We start from the raw sequence: 18532 nt of genomic DNA, 5'->3' as shown, positions 1-18532 counted from the left end.
ATCAACCTAGCATCATGCTAGCAACATGCTAATCAAGCTAGCATCATGCTAGCAACATGCTAATCAAGCTAGCATTATGCTAGAAACATGCTAATCATGTTAGCGTCTAGCTAAAAACATGCTAATCATGCTAGCATCAAGCTACCAACATGCTAATCAAGTTAGCATCAAGCTAGCATCATGCTAATCATGCTAGCATCATGCTACCAATATGTTAATTAAGCTAGCATCATGCTAGCAAAATGCTATTCAAGCTAGCATTATGCTAACAACATGTTAATCAAGCTAGCATAATGCTAGCAACATGCTAATCATGTTAGCATATGGCTAAAAACATGCTAGCAAAATGCTAATCATGCTAACATCTTGTTAAAAGCATGCTAGAATCATGCTAATCATGCTAGCATCATGCTACCAACATGCTAATCATGTTAACAACATGCTAATCATGCTAGCATCATTTTAACAACATGTTAATCATAGTAAATCATGCTGGAATGTGGTAAATCGTAGTAAATCATCTTAGAAACATGGTAAATCGTGGTAAATAATGTTAAAACGTGGTATATCATGGTATCACAACATGTTAATTGTGTTAGCATCTGCCCAGTGGCGAGTTTTGCCACTGCAAGCACCACTTCACATTTTCTTCAGGAAATGTACATTCTAGTTAGTGGTGCTTGCTGAAAGCAAGGCATCACTATTGTTATTGCTCATACTTATTATTATTATTAGTGGTGCTTTTCAAAGCACCACTATTGTTATTGCTCATACTTATGCTGCGTTCTATTATGGTCAACGATCCGACTCGGCCCTCGGATATGACGTCACTTCTACACTTCAAGCGTTCTGGTATGTTTTGCGCGTCCGAGTCGGAGAAAAAACATGGACGCCACCCGGAAAGCTGTTGCTATGATAGCACTGGCCGAGTACCAGGCGCTCCAAAAAAAGTATGTGCTTCACCTACACAACACAGAGGAAGAACTCCAGGAAGAGAGCACAAGACGCAGAAGGTATGCTCATATTTCAGTATGTTTGGTCAAGTTTGAGCCACGTTAGATCATTTTGATGGTGATATTGAACTCCTTGCAGTATTGCTCTTCTACAGAACGCTTTTTGTCGTCATAAATAGATGCACTTAAAAGCTAATGTAATGTTTCATTCATGTTTTTGACAACTTGTGCAAGATGCAAATTTTGAGCTGCCAACTCTCACGCATTCACCGTGAGACTCACGCGATTGACACTTTTCACACACTCTCATGCCACACATCCATTTTCTCACGCACAGAAAAATCGCGAAGCAAAGAAGACAGACTAGACAAAGGAGGTTACTTATCATATAAAAAATCTCAGATTCTGTCAATTTTATTACGAAATTCAAACAATAAATACCGTTTTGGCGCTTGTAAATGTGACGTGACAGATCCCTAGCGGCACGTGACCCGATCATCTCTAGCTAGATATAAAAGTGACAGAATCTGATAGCTGAGATTTTTTTATATCCTAAGTAACCTGCTCTGTCTAGTCTGTCGTTTTTTCCGAATTTTTTCTTTTAATAGTAAATAAACATGAATGAACACGGTTGAAAGATACAGTACAACTTACCGAAATGTATATTCCTCATACATAATATCGACCAATCAATCAAACAAAGGGGTCAATAAAACAGCTGGAGAACAATCATGTCACATAACATTTACCTCAGCAAAGCCATTTGATGACCATAATATAGGCTATAGCAGGTTAGTTGGCTAGAAAAAAAGAGCTATAGAGAGTATTTTGCTAAATATGTACTATAATACATATTTATTATATTTTTACTTATATGCTATCATTAAATAAAGTTGTTATTATAATAAAAAAACGCATTATATTTAATGCAATATTTTTTTTTTACATCCCCCCAACCCCCCCTAACCTATCCCCCCGCCATAAATCTCACTCCAAGCAAAACTCAAAAGTTGGCAGCTATGAAAATTCTGACATCATATACTCACCCTCATGTTGTTTCAATCCTTTATGAATTTATTTCTTCTGCTGAACAGAAAGGAAGATATTTAGAAGAATATCAGTAACCAGACAGTTTCTGGTCTCATTGACTTCCATAGTATATTTTTTTCCTACTATGGAAGTCAATGGTACCAGAAACTGTCTGGTTACTGATATTCTTCTAAATATCTTCCTTTCTGTTCAGCAGAAGAAATAAATTCATAAAGGATTGAAACAACATGAGGGTGAGTATATGATGTCAGAATTTTCATTTTAAAGTGGAGTAACCCTTTAAAAGACATGTATTAACGGCAGTTTTTTTTTATCTCTATTTCTTTTTCTCATTCACACAGGGCTGTGGTATCAGCTGTGCTGCTGTCCAGGCAGCAGATCATCCTCAAGTCTGGAATGGAGTGGGAGATCATGCTGGATATGGATGACAATACATTTGCCCGTCATTTCCGGATCAGAAGAGCCAGGTTTGAGCAGCTCCTTCGACTGCTTCAGGAGGGGGGCCTGCACAGCGAACACAGCCATGGACTTCCCCCCTTGCCTGTTCCCAAAAAGGTCCTCATGTTTCTCTGGTATATGGCCAACCAGAACAGCTTCAGAGAGATATCTGATAAATTTAATGCTTCCCAGTCAGCGACGCACAGAGCCATCCTTCAAGTGCTGACCATCATGTCAGGGATCGGCACAAACTTTGTGTCTTGGCCAAGGGGCTGTGAGAAGAGGATGTCTTCTGCTGTCTTCCAGCGCATCTCTGGCCTCGATGGCGTCATTGGGGCGATAGATGGTTGCCACATCAGGGTCCAGAGGCCACCCATCAGAGGAGGGGATTACATCAATAGGAAGTCCTACTACTCTGTCCTCCTCCAGGGAATTGTCAATGATGAAGGCCGCTTCATTGACATCTTTGCCGGACCACCAGGCAGGGTGCACGATGCCAGGATGCTGCGGGGCTCCACTTTTTACACCGAATGGCAGGAGAAGATGGGGGACTATCGTCTGCTCGGGGACAGTGCCTATATTGGTCAGGCCTTCCCCTTCATTGTAACACCTAAGCGTGACAACGGGGCCCTCACCGATGCTGACCACCAGCAAAATTACAACATCTGTCGGGGGAGGGTCATCGTTGAGCAGGCATTTGGCAGGATGAAGTGCAAGTGGCGGCGCTTAAGAGACCTGCAGAACACCAGGATGGACATTGTGGTAATGATTATCATGGCTGCATGCTTCTTGCACAACTTTGCGCTTGGAGCTGTGAATGGCTGTGATGAACACCCAGAGGGATGTCCAAGAGAGGAGGATGGCAACGAGTAGTTGTGACTATTGTCATCTAATAAATGTCTATTGTCTTTTTACACCTTTTAAACAGTTTCAGTGTCAATTTTCTCCCCCTTTAAATCGTACCTAGAACTTTCCTAAACCTAAAACCCACAGAGTTAGGTTAGATAGATAACACTCTCCTAACATAACTTATTATTTTTTCTTAGTAGAGTGGTGCTACATCATGTGATGTAATGTTCATGTATTTCTAAGTGTTGTAATACAAAGTGTTAAACCTTAACTTAATGCTTCATTGTGCTTCACAGGCCAGTGAGGTGTTTTTTTGTAGCTGAAAAGACTGGTAACATTCAACCATGACAAGGCTTGGTTAATATTAAAATGATATTTTATTGAAATTACTTATATAAACATACCCATACCAACATACATTAACATGAGAATAAAAATAATAATTTTACATCTTCTCCACCATCTGGGCAAGCAACTTCTGGAATCCCTCCTGGGATTCCTTCATTTGTGCCAGGGTCTCAGCGTGGCGTTTTTGGGAGGCCGCTTGGGAGGCTGCCTCTGACTCCCTAAGAAATGTCAACAGCTCATCCTCCCTCTGGCGCTTGCGTGGCCTCCTTGGGGTGTCAGGGGGCATGGTGGTAACAGTGGGATGAGAAACACAGGAGGACGAAGGAGGTGATGGAGGGCTGGATGGAGCTAGAGAGGGGGAATTGGTCAGACACACAGGTGAGGGAGTGCTAGTGGACTGTGCAGGTGAGATGTCTGGTGCAGACACATTGACCTGTAGTGCATCTGGCCTGCGCACATCCAGGCCCATGGTTGTTCCCACAACAGGGAAGACGATATCATGGTGACCTCCCAAGAGGTCATCCATCTCAGAAAAAAACAGAAATTTACTAGGGCCCCTCCCTGTGGACGAATTGTTGTCCTTTACTTTTTTGTAGGCCTCCACCAACGTGTTCCATTTGCGAGCCACCTTGTCTTGCACAAAGGTCTGCTTGAAATGGTGGCTTAGCTTGCCAGCAATATCCTCCCACAGCAGCTTCTTGGACTTCCTGGCCAGCTTCAGGCGCTGGTTCAGGTCATGGAGGGACCTGGGAGGGCCCTTACCCTCTGCCTCTATTTGCAGCCGCATGAGGTCAATCAGGAATAATGTTTGGTCCTTCAAGAAAGTCTCGTTGGCGACAAGTGAGGCAGTGGCAGGCAGTGGGGTGTTTGAAGGCAGTGGGGTGGTGGCTCCCACCTGGCTGATATCTGAATCAGAAAAGAAAAAGAAAGAAAGATGTTAGCACAGCCCTCAGGGTTTAAAACAGTGCATGTGTATTAGTATCTCACCTGTGCTTTCAATGCACACCAAGTTAACCGAGGTCATGAGCGCCTGGTCCAAGTAATAACCAGCCGCTGGGTTGGCTTGTTGTTGAAACAAGGGCTCATGAAAGGGTCGGGTCCTCTCCTGGTCCCAGTACAGATCCATCTTCCCATCAATAAACACTAAAAATGAAACGCTGTATATTACACTATGTATCTTTTGGGCAGTGTGCTATAATGTACAGTTATCATTTTATCACACTTTTTTTATTTTTATATAGGCCTTTTATATAGGCCTATGTTTTATATATAATATACGATTTTTTTGTTAATATATCTTCATTACCTATATATATTATTATACAAAATTCAAAAAGTAGTCAAAACACAGAACATATAACAGAATTGTTTTACAACATTATGTGCTTATTTTTTTATTTAATGAAATGTCAATCTTCATCTTTATAACAGAAGATGCAACACAATACAAAAGCAGGCTAATGATAATAAATATGTCTTAAAAAATAACGATTTTGGTCCTTTTTTTTTTTTTTTTTGACGTGCTCCAGTTCACGGAGACCATGAAAGCGCGCACTGATTGTTTTATTTTACGTAATCAAAACGTTTTCTTGTTATTGTGAATTTACACAAATAAAAGTATTGCGACTGATGCATTATTCTGTTCTGTATGGCCAGAAATGTTGATAGGAAAATGCAAGTAATCGCGTCGGCGCATCCATGTCATGCAGTGCGCGCTCCACACTCCGCACACACACTTGGTTATGCGCCTAATAATATCGAACAATTATCTAGGTTAACGTTATCAAATCAAATCATGCATTTTCTAACGTTACCTACCGCGAGTCAGCGCTGCGCCAGTTTGAAAAAGGCGGGTGTACAGGACCCTTTTTAATGAACGTTTGTTGTAGGTCTACTAGGCATAGAGATATCTGAACATCTTTGCCAAATGAACATTTAAACAACTAAATCGGTCCAAAAACAATGAAACCAATTCATACTTACAAGTCACACAGGTCGCAGCCATCTTGGATTCCGTATCGGAATTCTTGCTCGGTGTCCTCAACAGTTGTCCAACTTCCGAGAGGCGAAATCCGAGGAAAAGGAGCGTGTTGGTGCGTGTTGCTAGGCAACGTCTGTCGTCCTAATCGGAACTCCGACACGGATAAATAATAGAACGCACCATTATTCTTCTTCTTCTTATTATTATTCCGGACAAAAGTTTGGCGCGTAACTTGCCCCGCACCGTTTGTCACAGACCCATGAGTGAGGCATCAAATCGACCGGCTCATTGAGGAGAGGTGTGCTATGACTTTTCTAAGCGATCGGGTGTACGATGTTCGCACAGCGGACGAAAAAGCGGCCAAAAAAGTCCCATTGACTTTGCATGGGGAGTTCTAAAAACATTTGAATCCCAACTGCCGTTTTCACACACACCACTCCAAAGGGCCTGACACCCCTGCGTTTCTCTCCCTCTCTCTCTCCCTCAGAGGATTTATATTATCAAGCAGCCAATAAGTAATGGCCTAAAATCTTCATAGCCACACCCTAGCAACCAGTTACAGCACCCTAGCAACCACTCTGAGCTCCCTAGCAACCACCCTAAACCAATAAATAATATAAAAACATTTTTTTTACATTTTTTAAAGCAATATCACACTCGTAGCCTTGCGATATTGCTCCATGCTTGTGCCTATTCGGCCATAGGCACGAGGCCGCAGGCCGAGTGCCGTACTGAAGGAACTCGTTATTAAAGATTTTAAGAACTCTATAAAAACTCCATAGTAACCATATTTGACAACTACCAACCACCTAGTAACACCATAGCAACTACCAAAAATACCTTAGCAACCACCCTGAACACCCTAGCAACGTCTAGAAATGCTCTAGTAACCACCAAAAAACTCTAGCAACCACCCAGAACACCCTAGCAACTGCCTAGCAACCACCCAGAACACCTAGCAACTGCCTAGTAACCACCCAGAACACCCTAGCAACTGCCTAGCAATGCCCTAGCATCCACCCAGAATACCATAGCAACTGCCTAGCAACACCATAGCAACCACCTAGCAATGCCCTAGCAACCACCAAGAATACCATAGCAACTGCCTAGCAACCACCAAGAATACCCTAGCAACTGCCTAGCAACTGCCTAGCAACCACCAAGCGGCAACCTCCCCGTCTCTCTCTTGAAACCAACACGGAAGTGAGTTAAACTGCAATTCATTAACTGGCCGCTTGGCCTGGCTGCAGAAGTGAGTCAAATCTGTATCTCCCTCATGTTAAAATTGCCAACTTTACAGCAGAAAAAAACATGTTTACAGCCTGGATCTCTATGTGGCTTTGGTCTATACAGCTAATTTTGCCCTTCATAACAACTGTGAGGGGGGTGAATTTTTTTATAACTCGTCCGTTTAGTTGATTAATATTTAAATTTAAGGGTGTGGCCACTTGAGTGACAGATGGATTGCCGCTGTCAATGCTAGCCGTTTGTCTGCTGTTACTAGCCGTCACTTCACCTCAGCAAATGTTAGCTGCTGAACTTGCCTTCTCTGCAGTGTTTGTGCTTTTTTTCGGGATTATTTCATAAAATGTAATACTTGGGTACAAAGCCCACGTCTTTGGATTCCGTCGTTATCGTTTGAGAGAACAACCAGCGCTGTATTTCAGTTGTTTTCCTCTGTGAACATGGATGGATGTCTGACAATTTCTTTGCTTTTTGGGGTTCTCAAATTTAAAACGTCAATAAAGGCTCGTTCATTCTGCTATCATGGAACAGATGGATTATAATATGCTTATGTACTGTCAGATGAAATCATGCAGGCGTCGGCGCTTTCTCCGTCCGTGCATTAAATGCACATGAATGAGCGCGGATTTTCTAGCGCATTTACTTGCACTTCAAAGGCAATATATCTATGGTTTAACGGTTTAACCAATTTGAGAGGCGGCCAAAATCAGAATTTAAAATGGACTGAATAAGCTCTCTACGAACTTGAGCGATGCCGCGCTGACGGACCATGAAAGAGTGACTGACATGTAACGTTATGCACATAAATCACTGTCACGCACAAACACTCTCGAAGTAATACACAGTCTCACTTGTAGCCATGTCTTTTAACTATTATAATATTTCGAAGGGCAAAAATAGGAACTTTTAATTGGCTTTACATCATCAGCTAACTCGATCACGTCGAGCTAGGTGATTTCAGATAGCCAGGCTCTATGGCCAGGCTTCTTAGCTCCACTCACGCCCCGCCTGTTTGCCTATTTTCTGTTATCCGGGAGTGACGCAAGGCCAAGATGGCGACGGCCGGCTCCGCCCACTTTAGGCTTCAAAAATGCTCTTCAGAAACCTACGGGTGACGTCACGGACACTACGTCCATATTTTTTTACAGTCTATGGCAACCACCCAGAACACCTTAGCAACTGCCTAGCAACACCATAGCAACCACCCAGAAAACCCTAGCAACCACCACCTGGCAACAGCATCTTGCTAAAAACATGCTAGCAACATACTAATCATGCTAGCAACAAGCTATTAACATGCTAATAATGCTAGCATTATGCTACCAACATGCTAATCAAGCTAGCATCATGCTAGCAACATGCTAATCAAGCTATCATAATGCTAGCAAAATGCTAATCAAGCTAGCATCATGCTAGCAACATGCTAATCATGCTAGCATCAAGCTACCAACATGCTAATCAAGCTAGCATAATGCTAGCAACATGCTAATCAAGCTAGCATCATGCTAGCAACATGCTAATCAAGCTAGCATCATGCTAGGAAAATGCTAATCAAGCTAGCATTATGCTAGAAACATGCTAATCATGTTAGCGTCTAGCTAAAACCATGCTAATCATGCTAGCATCAAGCTACCAACATGCTAATCAAGCTAGCATCATGCTAACATAATGCTAATCAAGCTAGCATCATGCTACCAATATGCTAATTAAGCTAGCATCATGCTAGCAAAATGCTATTCAAGCTAGCATTATGCTAACAACATGTTAATCAAGCTAGCATAATGCTAGCAACATGCTAATCATGTTAGCATCTGGCTAAAAACATGCTAGCAAAATGCTAATCATGCTAACATCTTGTTAAAAGCATGCTAGCAACATGCTAATCATGCTAGCATCATGCTACCAACATGCTAATCATGTTAACAACATGCTAATCATGCTAGCATCATTTTAACAACATGTTAATCATAGTAAATCATGCTGGATTGTGGTAAATCGTAGTAAATCATCTTAGAAACATGGTAAATCGTGGTAAATAATGTTAAAACGTGGTATATCATGGTTTACCACACTCTAGCAACCGAGTGGCGAGTTTTGCCACTGCAAGCACCACTTCACATTTTCTCCAGGAAATGTACATTCTAGTTAGTGGTGCTTTTTCAAAGCAACACTATTGTTATTGCTCATACTTATTATTCTTCTTCTTATTATTCCGGACAAAAGTTTGGCGCGTAACTCGCCCCGCACCGTTTGTCACAGACCCCTGAGTGAGGTGTCAAATCGACCGGCTCATTGAGAAGAGGTGTGCTATGACTTTTCTAAGCGATCGGGTGTACGATGTTCGCACAGCGGACGAAAAAGCGGCCAAAAAAGTCCCATTGACTTAACATGGGGAGTTCTAAAAACATTTGAATCCCAACTGCCGTTTACACACACACCACTCCAAAGGGCCTGACACCCCTGCGTTTCTCTCCCTCTCTCTCTCCCTCAGAGGATTTATATTATCAAGCAGCCAATAAGTAATGGCCTAAAATCTTGATAGCCACACCCTAGCAACCAGTTACAGCACCCTAGCAACCACTAAGAGCTCCCTAGCAACCACCCTAAACCAATAAATAATATAAAAACATTTTTTTTACATTTTTTAAAGCAATATCACACTCGTAGCCTTGCGATATTGCTCCATGCTTGTGCCTATTCGGCCATAGGCACGAGGCCGCAGGCCGAGTGCCGTACTGAAGGAACTCGTTATTAAAGATTTTAAGAACTCTATAAAAACTCCATAGTAACCATATTTGACAACTACCAACCACCTAGTAACACCATAGCAACTACCAAAAATACCTTAGCAACCACCCTGAACACCCTAGCAACGTCTAGAAATGCTCTAGTAACCACCAAAAAACTCTAGCAACCACCCAGAACACCCTAGCAACTGCCTAGCAACCACCCAGAACACCTAGCAACTGCCTAGTAACCACCCAGAACACCCTAGCAACTGCCTAGCAATGCCCTAGCATCCACCCAGAATACCATAGCAACTGCCTAGCAACACCATAGCAACCACCTAGCAATGCCCTAGCAACCACCAAGAATACCATAGCAACTGCCTAGCAACCACCAAGAATACCCTAGCAACTGCCTAGCAACTGCCTAGCAACCACCCAGAACACCTTAGCAACTGCCTAGCAACACCATAGCAACCACCCAGAAAACCCTAGCAACCACCACCTGGCAACAGCATCTTGCTAAAAACATGCTAGCAACATACTAATCATGCTAGCAACAAGCTAGCAACATGCTAATAATGCTAGCATTATGCTACCAACATGCTAATCAAGCTAGCATCATGCTAGCAACATGCTAATCAAGCTATCATAATGCTAGCAAAATGCTAATCAAGCTAGCATCATGCTAGCAAAATGCTAATCAAGCTAGCATTATGCTAGCAACATGCTAATCATGTTAGCGTCTAGCTAAAAAAATGCTAGCAACATGCTAATCATGCTAGCATCAAGCTACCAACATGCTAATCAAGCTAGCATAATGCTAGCAACATGCTAATCAAGCTAGCATCATGCTAGCAACATGCTAATCAAGCTAGCATCATGCTAGGAAAATGCTAATCAAGCTAGCATTATGCTAACAACATGTTAATCAAGCTAGCATAATGCTAGCAACATGCTAATCATGTTAGCATCTGGCTAAAAACATGCTAGCAAAATGCTAATCATGCTAACATCTTGTTAAAAGCATGCTAGCAACATGCTAATCATGCTAGCATCATGCTACCAACATGCTAATCATGTTAACAACATGCTAATCATGCTAGCATCATTTTAACAACATGTTAATCATAGTAAATCATGCTGGATTGTGGTAAATCGTAGTAAATCATCTTAGAAACATGGTAAATCGTGGTAAATAATGCTAAAACGTGGTATATCATGGTTTACCACACTCTAGCAACCGAGTGGCGAGTTTTGCCACTGCAAGCACCACTTCACATTTTCTCCAGGAAATGTACATTCTAGTTAGTGGTGCTTTTTCAAAGCAACACTATTGTTATTGCTCATACTTATTATTCTTCTTCTTATTATTCCGGACAAAAGTTTGCCGCGTAACTCGCCCCGCACCGTTTGTCACAGACCCCTGAGTGAGGTGTCAAATCGACCGGCTCATTGAGAAGAGGTGTGCTATGACTTTTCTAAGCGATCGGGTGTACGATGTTCGCACAGCGGACGAAAAAGCGGCCAAAAAAGTCCCATTGACTTAACATGGGGAGTTCTAAAAACATTTGAATCCCAACTGCCGTTTTCACACACACCACTCCAAAGGGCCTGACACCCCTGCGTTTCTCTCCCTCTCTCTCTCCCTCAGAGGATTTATATTATCAAGCAGCCAATAAGTAATGGCCTAAAATCTTGATAGCCACACCCTAGCAACCAGTTACAGCACCCTAGCAACCACTAAGAGCTCCCTAGCAACCACCCTAAACCAATAAATAATATAAAAACATTTTTTTTACATTTTTTAAAGCAATATCACACTCGTAGCCTTGCGATATTGCTCCATGCTTGTGCCTATTCGGCCATAGGCACGAGGCCGCAGGCCGAGTGCCGTACTGAAGGAACTCGTTATTAAAGATTTTAAGAATTCTATAAAAACTCCATAGTAACCATATTTGACAACTACCAACCACCTAGTAACACCATAGCAACTACCAAAAATACCTTAGCAACCACCCTGAACACCCTAGCAACGTCTAGAAATGCTCTAGTAACCACCAAAAAACTCTAGCAACCACCCAGAACACCCTAGCAACTGCCTAGCAACCACCCAGAACACCTAGCAACTGCCTAGTAACCACCCAGAACACCCTAGCAACTGCCTAGCAATGCCCTAGCATCCACCCAGAATACCATAGCAACTGCCTAGCAACACCATAGCAACCACCTAGCAATGCCCTAGCAACCACCAAGAATACCATAGCAACTGCCTAGCAACCACCAAGAATACCCTAGCAACTGCCTAGCAACTGCCTAGCAACCACCCAGAACACCTTAGCAACTGCCTAGCAACACCATAGCAACCACCCAGAAAACCCTAGCAACCACCACCTGGCAACAGCATCTTGCTAAAAACATGCTAGCAACATACTAATCATGCTAGCAACAAGCTAGCAACATGCTAATAATGCTAGCATTATGCTACCAACATGCTAATCAAGCTAGCATCATGCTAGCAACATGCTAATCAAGCTATCATAATGCTAGCAAAATGCTAATCAAGCTAGCATCATGCTAGCAAAATGCTAATCAAGCTAGCATTATGCTAGCAACATGCTAATCATGTTAGCGTCTAGCTAAAAAAATGCTAGCAACATGCTAATCATGCTAGCATCAAGCTACCAACATGCTAATCAAGCTAGCATAATGCTAGCAACATGCTAATCATGCTAGCATCATTTTAACAACATGTTAATCATAGTAAATCATGCTGGATTGTGGTAAATCGTAGTAAATCATCTTAGAAACATGGTAAATCGTGGTAAATAATGCTAAAACGTGGTATATCATGGTTTACCACACTCTAGCAACCGAGTGGCGAGTTTTGCCACTGCAAGCACCACTTCACATTTTCTCCAGGAAATGTACATTCTAGTGTTGTGATTACTATTCACCTTGACAAAACTTCGGCACGTTACTCCTCCCGCATCGTTTCTCGTAGATCCACGAATGAGGTGTCAAATCGACCAGCGTATTGAGGAGAGGTGTGCTATGACTTTTATAAGTGATCGGGTGTAAGATGTTCGTCTGGCGGGCGAAAAATTTGCCGAAAAATTTCCCATAGACTTAACATAGGCACAAAATTTGCAAAATTATATCTTTGGCTCAGAAGGTCATAGAGCCTTGGGGTTGGGCTCTTTTGATTCGTCCTATCCAGCAGCCAAAAAGTAGTGATATAACAACTTCATAGCCACGCCCTAGCAACCAGTTATAGGCCCCTAGCAACCATTGAACAACATTTACAAGCCATATCTCAGCAACAAAACATTGTAAAAACACAGAGTTGGGCATTTTTTGACCCAGACCTGCAAATATTCTTTAAATATTACCCCATAAACTGTATAAACAAACCTTAGCATCCATTTGGAGTTCCCTAGCAACCGTACAAACACATGAATAAGCTATTTCTCAGCACCAGAACATCGTATAGACATGGGGGTGTGCTTGTTTGTTTCGGTTGGGAAACCAGTCTGTAAATATAATCATGGTAACTGTGTAACCACACCGTAGCAACCGTTTAAAGCTACCTAGCAACCATATTGCAACATATAGAAGCCATATTTCAGCTCTACAATATTGTACAGACATGTTTGTTGGTTCGTATGCAATCATGTACCACACTCTAGCAACCGAGTGGCGAGTTTTGCCACTGCAAGCACCACTTCACATTTTCTTCAGGAAATGTACATTCTAGTGTTGTGATTACTATTCACCTTGACAAAACTTCGGCACGTTACTCCTCCCGCATCGTTTCTCGTAGATCCACGAATGAGGTGTCAAATCGACCAGCGTATTGAGGAGAGGTGTGCTATGACTTTTATAAGTGATCGGGTGTAAGATGTTCGTCTGGCGGGCGAAAAATTTGCCGAAAAATTTCCCATAGACTTAACATAGGCACAAAATTTGCAAAATTATATCTTTGGCTCAGAAGGTCATAGAGCCTTGGGGTTGGGCTCTTTTGATTCGTCCTATCCAGCAGCCAAAAAGTAGTGATATAACAACTTCATAGCCACGCCCTAGCAACCAGTTATAGGCCCCTAGCAACCATTGAACAACATTTACAAGCCATATCTCAGCAACAAAACATTGTAAAAACACAGAGTTGGGCATTTTTTGACCCAGACCTGCAAATATTCTTTAAATATTACCCCATAAACTGTATAAACAAACCTTAGCATCCATTTGGAGTTCCCTAGCAACCGTACAAACACATGAATAAGCTATTTCTCAGCACCAGAACATCGTATAGACATGGGGGTGTGCTTGTTTGTTTCGGTTGGGAAACCAGTCTGTAAATATAATCATGGTAACTGTGTAACCACACCGTAGCAACCGTTTAAAGCTACCTAGCAACCATATTGCAACATATAGAAGCCATATTTCAGCTCTACAATATTGTACAGACATGTTTGTTGGTTCGTATGCAATCATGTACCACACTCTAGCAACCGAGTGGCGAGTTTTGCCACTGCAAGCACCACTTCACATTTTCTTCAGGAAATGTACATTCTAGTTAGTGGTGCTTTTTCAAAGCAACACTAGTGTTATTGTCACTAAACTTATTATTATTCTTATTAGTGGTGCTTTTTCAAAGCAACACTATTGTTATTGCTCATACTTATTATTCTTCTTCTTATTATTCCGGACAAAAGTTTGGCGCGTAACTCGCCCCGCACCGTTTGTCACAGACCCCTGAGTGAGGTGTCAAATCGACCGGCTCATTGAGAAGAGGTGTGCTATGACTTTTCTAAGCGATCGGGTGTACGATGTTCGCACAGCGGACGAAAAAGCGGCCAAAAAAGTCCCATTGACTTAACATGGGGAGTTCTAAAAACATTTGAATCCCAACTGCCGTTTTCACACACACCACTCCAAAGGGCCTGACACCCCTGCGTTTCTCTCCCTCTCTCTCTCCCTCAGAGGATTTATATTATCAAGCAGCCAATAAGTAATGGCCTAAAATCTTGATAGCCACACCCTAGCAACCAGTTACAGCACCCTAGCAACCACTAAGAGCTCCCTAGCAACCACCCTAAACCAATAAATAATATAAAAACATTTTTTTTACATTTTTTAAAGCAATATCACACTCGTAGCCTTGCGATATTGCTCCATGCTTGTGCCTATTCGGCCATAGGCACGAGGCCGCAGGCCGAGTGCCGTACTGAAGGAACTCGTTATTAAAGATTTTAAGAACTCTATAAAAACTCCATAGTAACCATATTTGACAACTACCAACCACCTAGTAACACCATAGCAACTACCAAAAATACCTTAGCAACCACCCTGAACACCCTAGCAACGTCTAGAAATGCTCTAGTAACCACCAAAAAACTCTAGCAACCACCCAGAACACCCTAGCAACTGCCTAGCAACCACCCAGAACACCTAGCAACTGCCTAGTAACCACCCAGAACACCCTAGCAACTGCCTAGCAATGCCCTAGCATCCACCCAGAATACCATAGCAACTGCCTAGCAACACCATAGCAACCACCTAGCAATGCCCTAGCAACCACCAAGAATACCATAGCAACTGCCTAGCAACCACCAAGAATACCCTAGCAACTGCCTAGCAACTGCCTAGCAACCACCCAGAACACCTTAGCAACTGCCTAGCAACACCATAGCAACCACCCAGAAAACCCTAGCAACCACCACCTGGCAACAGCATCTTGCTAAAAACATGCTAGCAACATACTAATCATGCTAGCAACAAGCTAGCAACATGCTAATAATGCTAGCATTATGCTACCAACATGCTAATCAAGCTAGCATCATGCTAGCAACATGCTAATCAAGCTATCATAATGCTAGCAAAATGCTAATCAAGCTAGCATCATGCTAGCAAAATGCTAATCAAGCTAGCATTATGCTAGCAACATGCTAATCATGTTAGCGTCTAGCTAAAAAAATGCTAGCAACATGCTAATCATGCTAGCATCAAGCTACCAACATGCTAATCAAGCTAGCATAATGCTAGCAACATGCTAATCAAGCTAGCATCATGCTAGCAACATGCTAATCAAGCTAGCATCATGCTAGGAAAATGCTAATCAAGCTAGCATTATGCTAACAACATGTTAATCAAGCTAGCATAATGCTAGCAACATGCTAATCATGTTAGCATCTGGCTAAAAACATGCTAGCAAAATGCTAATCATGCTAACATCTTGTTAAAAGCATGCTAGCAACATGCTAATCATGCTAGCATCATGCTACCAACATGCTAATCATGTTAACAACATGCTAATCATGCTAGCATCATTTTAACAACATGTTAATCATAGTAAATCATGCTGGATTGTGGTAAATCGTAGTAAATCATCTTAGAAACATGGTAAATCGTGGTAAATAATGCTAAAACGTGGTATATCATGGTTTACCACACTCTAGCAACCGAGTGGCGAGTTTTGCCACTGCAAGCACCACTTCACATTTTCTCCAGGAAATGTACATTCTAGTGTTGTGATTACTATTCACCTTGACAAAACTTCGGCACGTTACTCCTCCCGCATCGTTTCTCGTAGATCCACGAATGAGGTGTCAAATCGACCAGCGTATTGAGGAGAGGTGTGCTATGACTTTTATAAGTGATCGGGTGTAAGATGTTCGTCTGGCGGGCGAAAAATTTGCCGAAAAATTTCCCATAGACTTAACATAGGCACAAAATTTGCAAAATTATATCTTTGGCTCAGAAGGTCATAGAGCCTTGGGGTTGGGCTCTTTTGATTCGTCCTATCCAGCAGCCAAAAAGTAGTGATATAACAACTTCATAGCCACGCCCTAGCAACCAGTTATAGGCCCCTAGCAACCATTGAACAACATTTACAAGCCATATCTCAGCAACAAAACATTGTAAAAACACAGAGTTGGGCATTTTTTGACCCAGACCTGCAAATATTCTTTAAATATTACCCCATAAACTGTATAAACAAACCTTAGCATCCATTTGGAGTTCCCTAGCAACCGTACAAACACATGTATAAGCTATTTCTCAGCACCAGAACATCGTATAGACATGGGGGTGTGCTTGTTTGTTTCGGTTGGGAAACCAGTCTGTAAATATAATCATGGTAACTGTGTAACCACACCGTAGCAACCGTTTAAAGCTACCTAGCAACCATATTGCAACATATAGAAGCCATATTTCAGCTCTACAATATTGTACAGACATGTTTGTTGGTTCGTATGCAATCATGTACCACACTCTAGCAACCGAGTGGCGAGTTTTGCCACTGCAAGCACCACTTCACATTTTCTTCAGGAAATGTACATTCTAGTTAGTGGTGCTTTTTCAAAGCAACACTAGTGTTATTGTCACTAAACTTATTATTATTCTTATTAGTGGTGCTTTTTCAAAGCAACACTATTGTTATTGCTCATACTTATTATTCTTCTTCTTATTATTCCGGACAAAAGTTTGGCGCGTAACTCGCCCCGCACCGTTTGTCACAGACCCCTGAGTGAGGTGTCAAATCGACCGGCTCATTGAGAAGAGGTGTGCTATGACTTTTCTAAGCGATCGGGTGTACGATGTTCGCACAGCGGACGAAAAAGCGGCCAAAAAAGTCCCATTGACTTAACATGGGGAGTTCTAAAAACATTTGAATCCCAACTGCCGTTTTCACACACACCACTCCAAAGGGCCTGACACCCCTGCGTTTCTCTCCCTCTCTCTCTCCCTCAGAGGATTTATATTATCAAGCAGCCAATAAGTAATGGCCTAAAATCTTGATAGCCACACCCTAGCAACCAGTTACAGCACCCTAGCAACCACTAAGAGCTCCCTAGCAACCACCCTAAACCAATAAATAATATAAAAACATTTTTTTTACATTTTTTAAAGCAATATCACACTCGTAGCCTTGCGATATTGCTCCATGCTTGTGCCTATTCGGCCATAGGCACGAGGCCGCAGGCCGAGTGCCGTACTGAAGGAACTCGTTATTAAAGATTTTAAGAACTCTATAAAAACTCCATAGTAACCATATTTGACAACTACCAACCACCTAGTAACACCATAGCAACTACCAAAAATACCTTAGCAACCACCCTGAACACCCTAGCAACGTCTAGAAATGCTCTAGTAACCACCAAAAAACTCTAGCAACCACCCAGAACACCCTAGCAACTGCCTAGCAACCACCCAGAACACCTAGCAACTGCCTAGTAACCACCCAGAACACCCTAGCAACTGCCTAGCAATGCCCTAGCATCCACCCAGAATACCATAGCAACTGCCTAGCAACACCATAGCAACCACCTAGCAATGCCCTAGCAACCACCAAGAATACCATAGCAACTGCCTAGCAACCACCAAGAATACCCTAGCAACTGCCTAGCAACTGCCTAGCAACCACCCAGAACACCTTAGCAACTGCCTAGCAACACCATAGCAACCACCCAGAAAACCCTAGCAACCACCACCTGGCAACAGCATCTTGCTAAAAACATGCTAGCAACATACTAATCATGCTAGCAACAAGCTAGCAACATGCTAATAATGCTAGCATTATGCTACCAACATGCTAATCAAGCTAGCATCATGCTAGCAACATGCTAATCAAGCTATCATAATGCTAGCAAAATGCTAATCAAGCTAGCATCATGCTAGCAAAATGCTAATCAAGCTAGCATTATGCTAGCAACATGCTAATCATGTTAGCGTCTAGCTAAAAAAATGCTAGCAACATGCTAATCATGCTAGCATCAAGCTACCAACATGCTAATCAAGCTAGCATAATGCTAGCAACATGCTAATCATGCTAGCATCATTTTAACAACATGTTAATCATAGTAAATCATGCTGGATTGTGGTAAATCGTAGTAAATCATCTTAGAAACATGGTAAATCGTGGTAAATAATGCTAAAACGTG

At 42.2% G+C, this 18532-nt stretch overlaps 1 protein-coding gene and 1 long non-coding RNA gene across 2 annotated transcripts in view; both read left to right on the top strand.

Annotated features, from left to right (window-relative positions):
- LOC309484288 overlaps window positions 1-18532 on the top strand; it is a 223615-nt gene that overhangs the window by 97208 nt on the left and 107875 nt on the right. The gene's annotated exons all lie outside the window — the stretch shown is intronic.
- Window positions 886-3314, top strand: LOC309484364 (uncharacterized protein; the record flags this gene model as incomplete). Its single annotated transcript, XM_082150587.1, has 2 exons — window positions 886-1013; window positions 2345-3314. 2 exons carry the CDS (start codon window positions 886-888, stop codon window positions 3312-3314), a joined length of 1098 nt encoding a protein of 365 aa, XP_082006713.1.

Source organism: Leuciscus leuciscus (genome assembly GCF_965113295.1).
Source record: "Leuciscus leuciscus genome assembly, chromosome: 20".
Taxonomy (NCBI): domain Eukaryota; kingdom Metazoa; phylum Chordata; class Actinopteri; order Cypriniformes; family Leuciscidae; genus Leuciscus; species Leuciscus leuciscus.
This window is presented reverse-complemented; position numbering and strand designations above follow the sequence as displayed.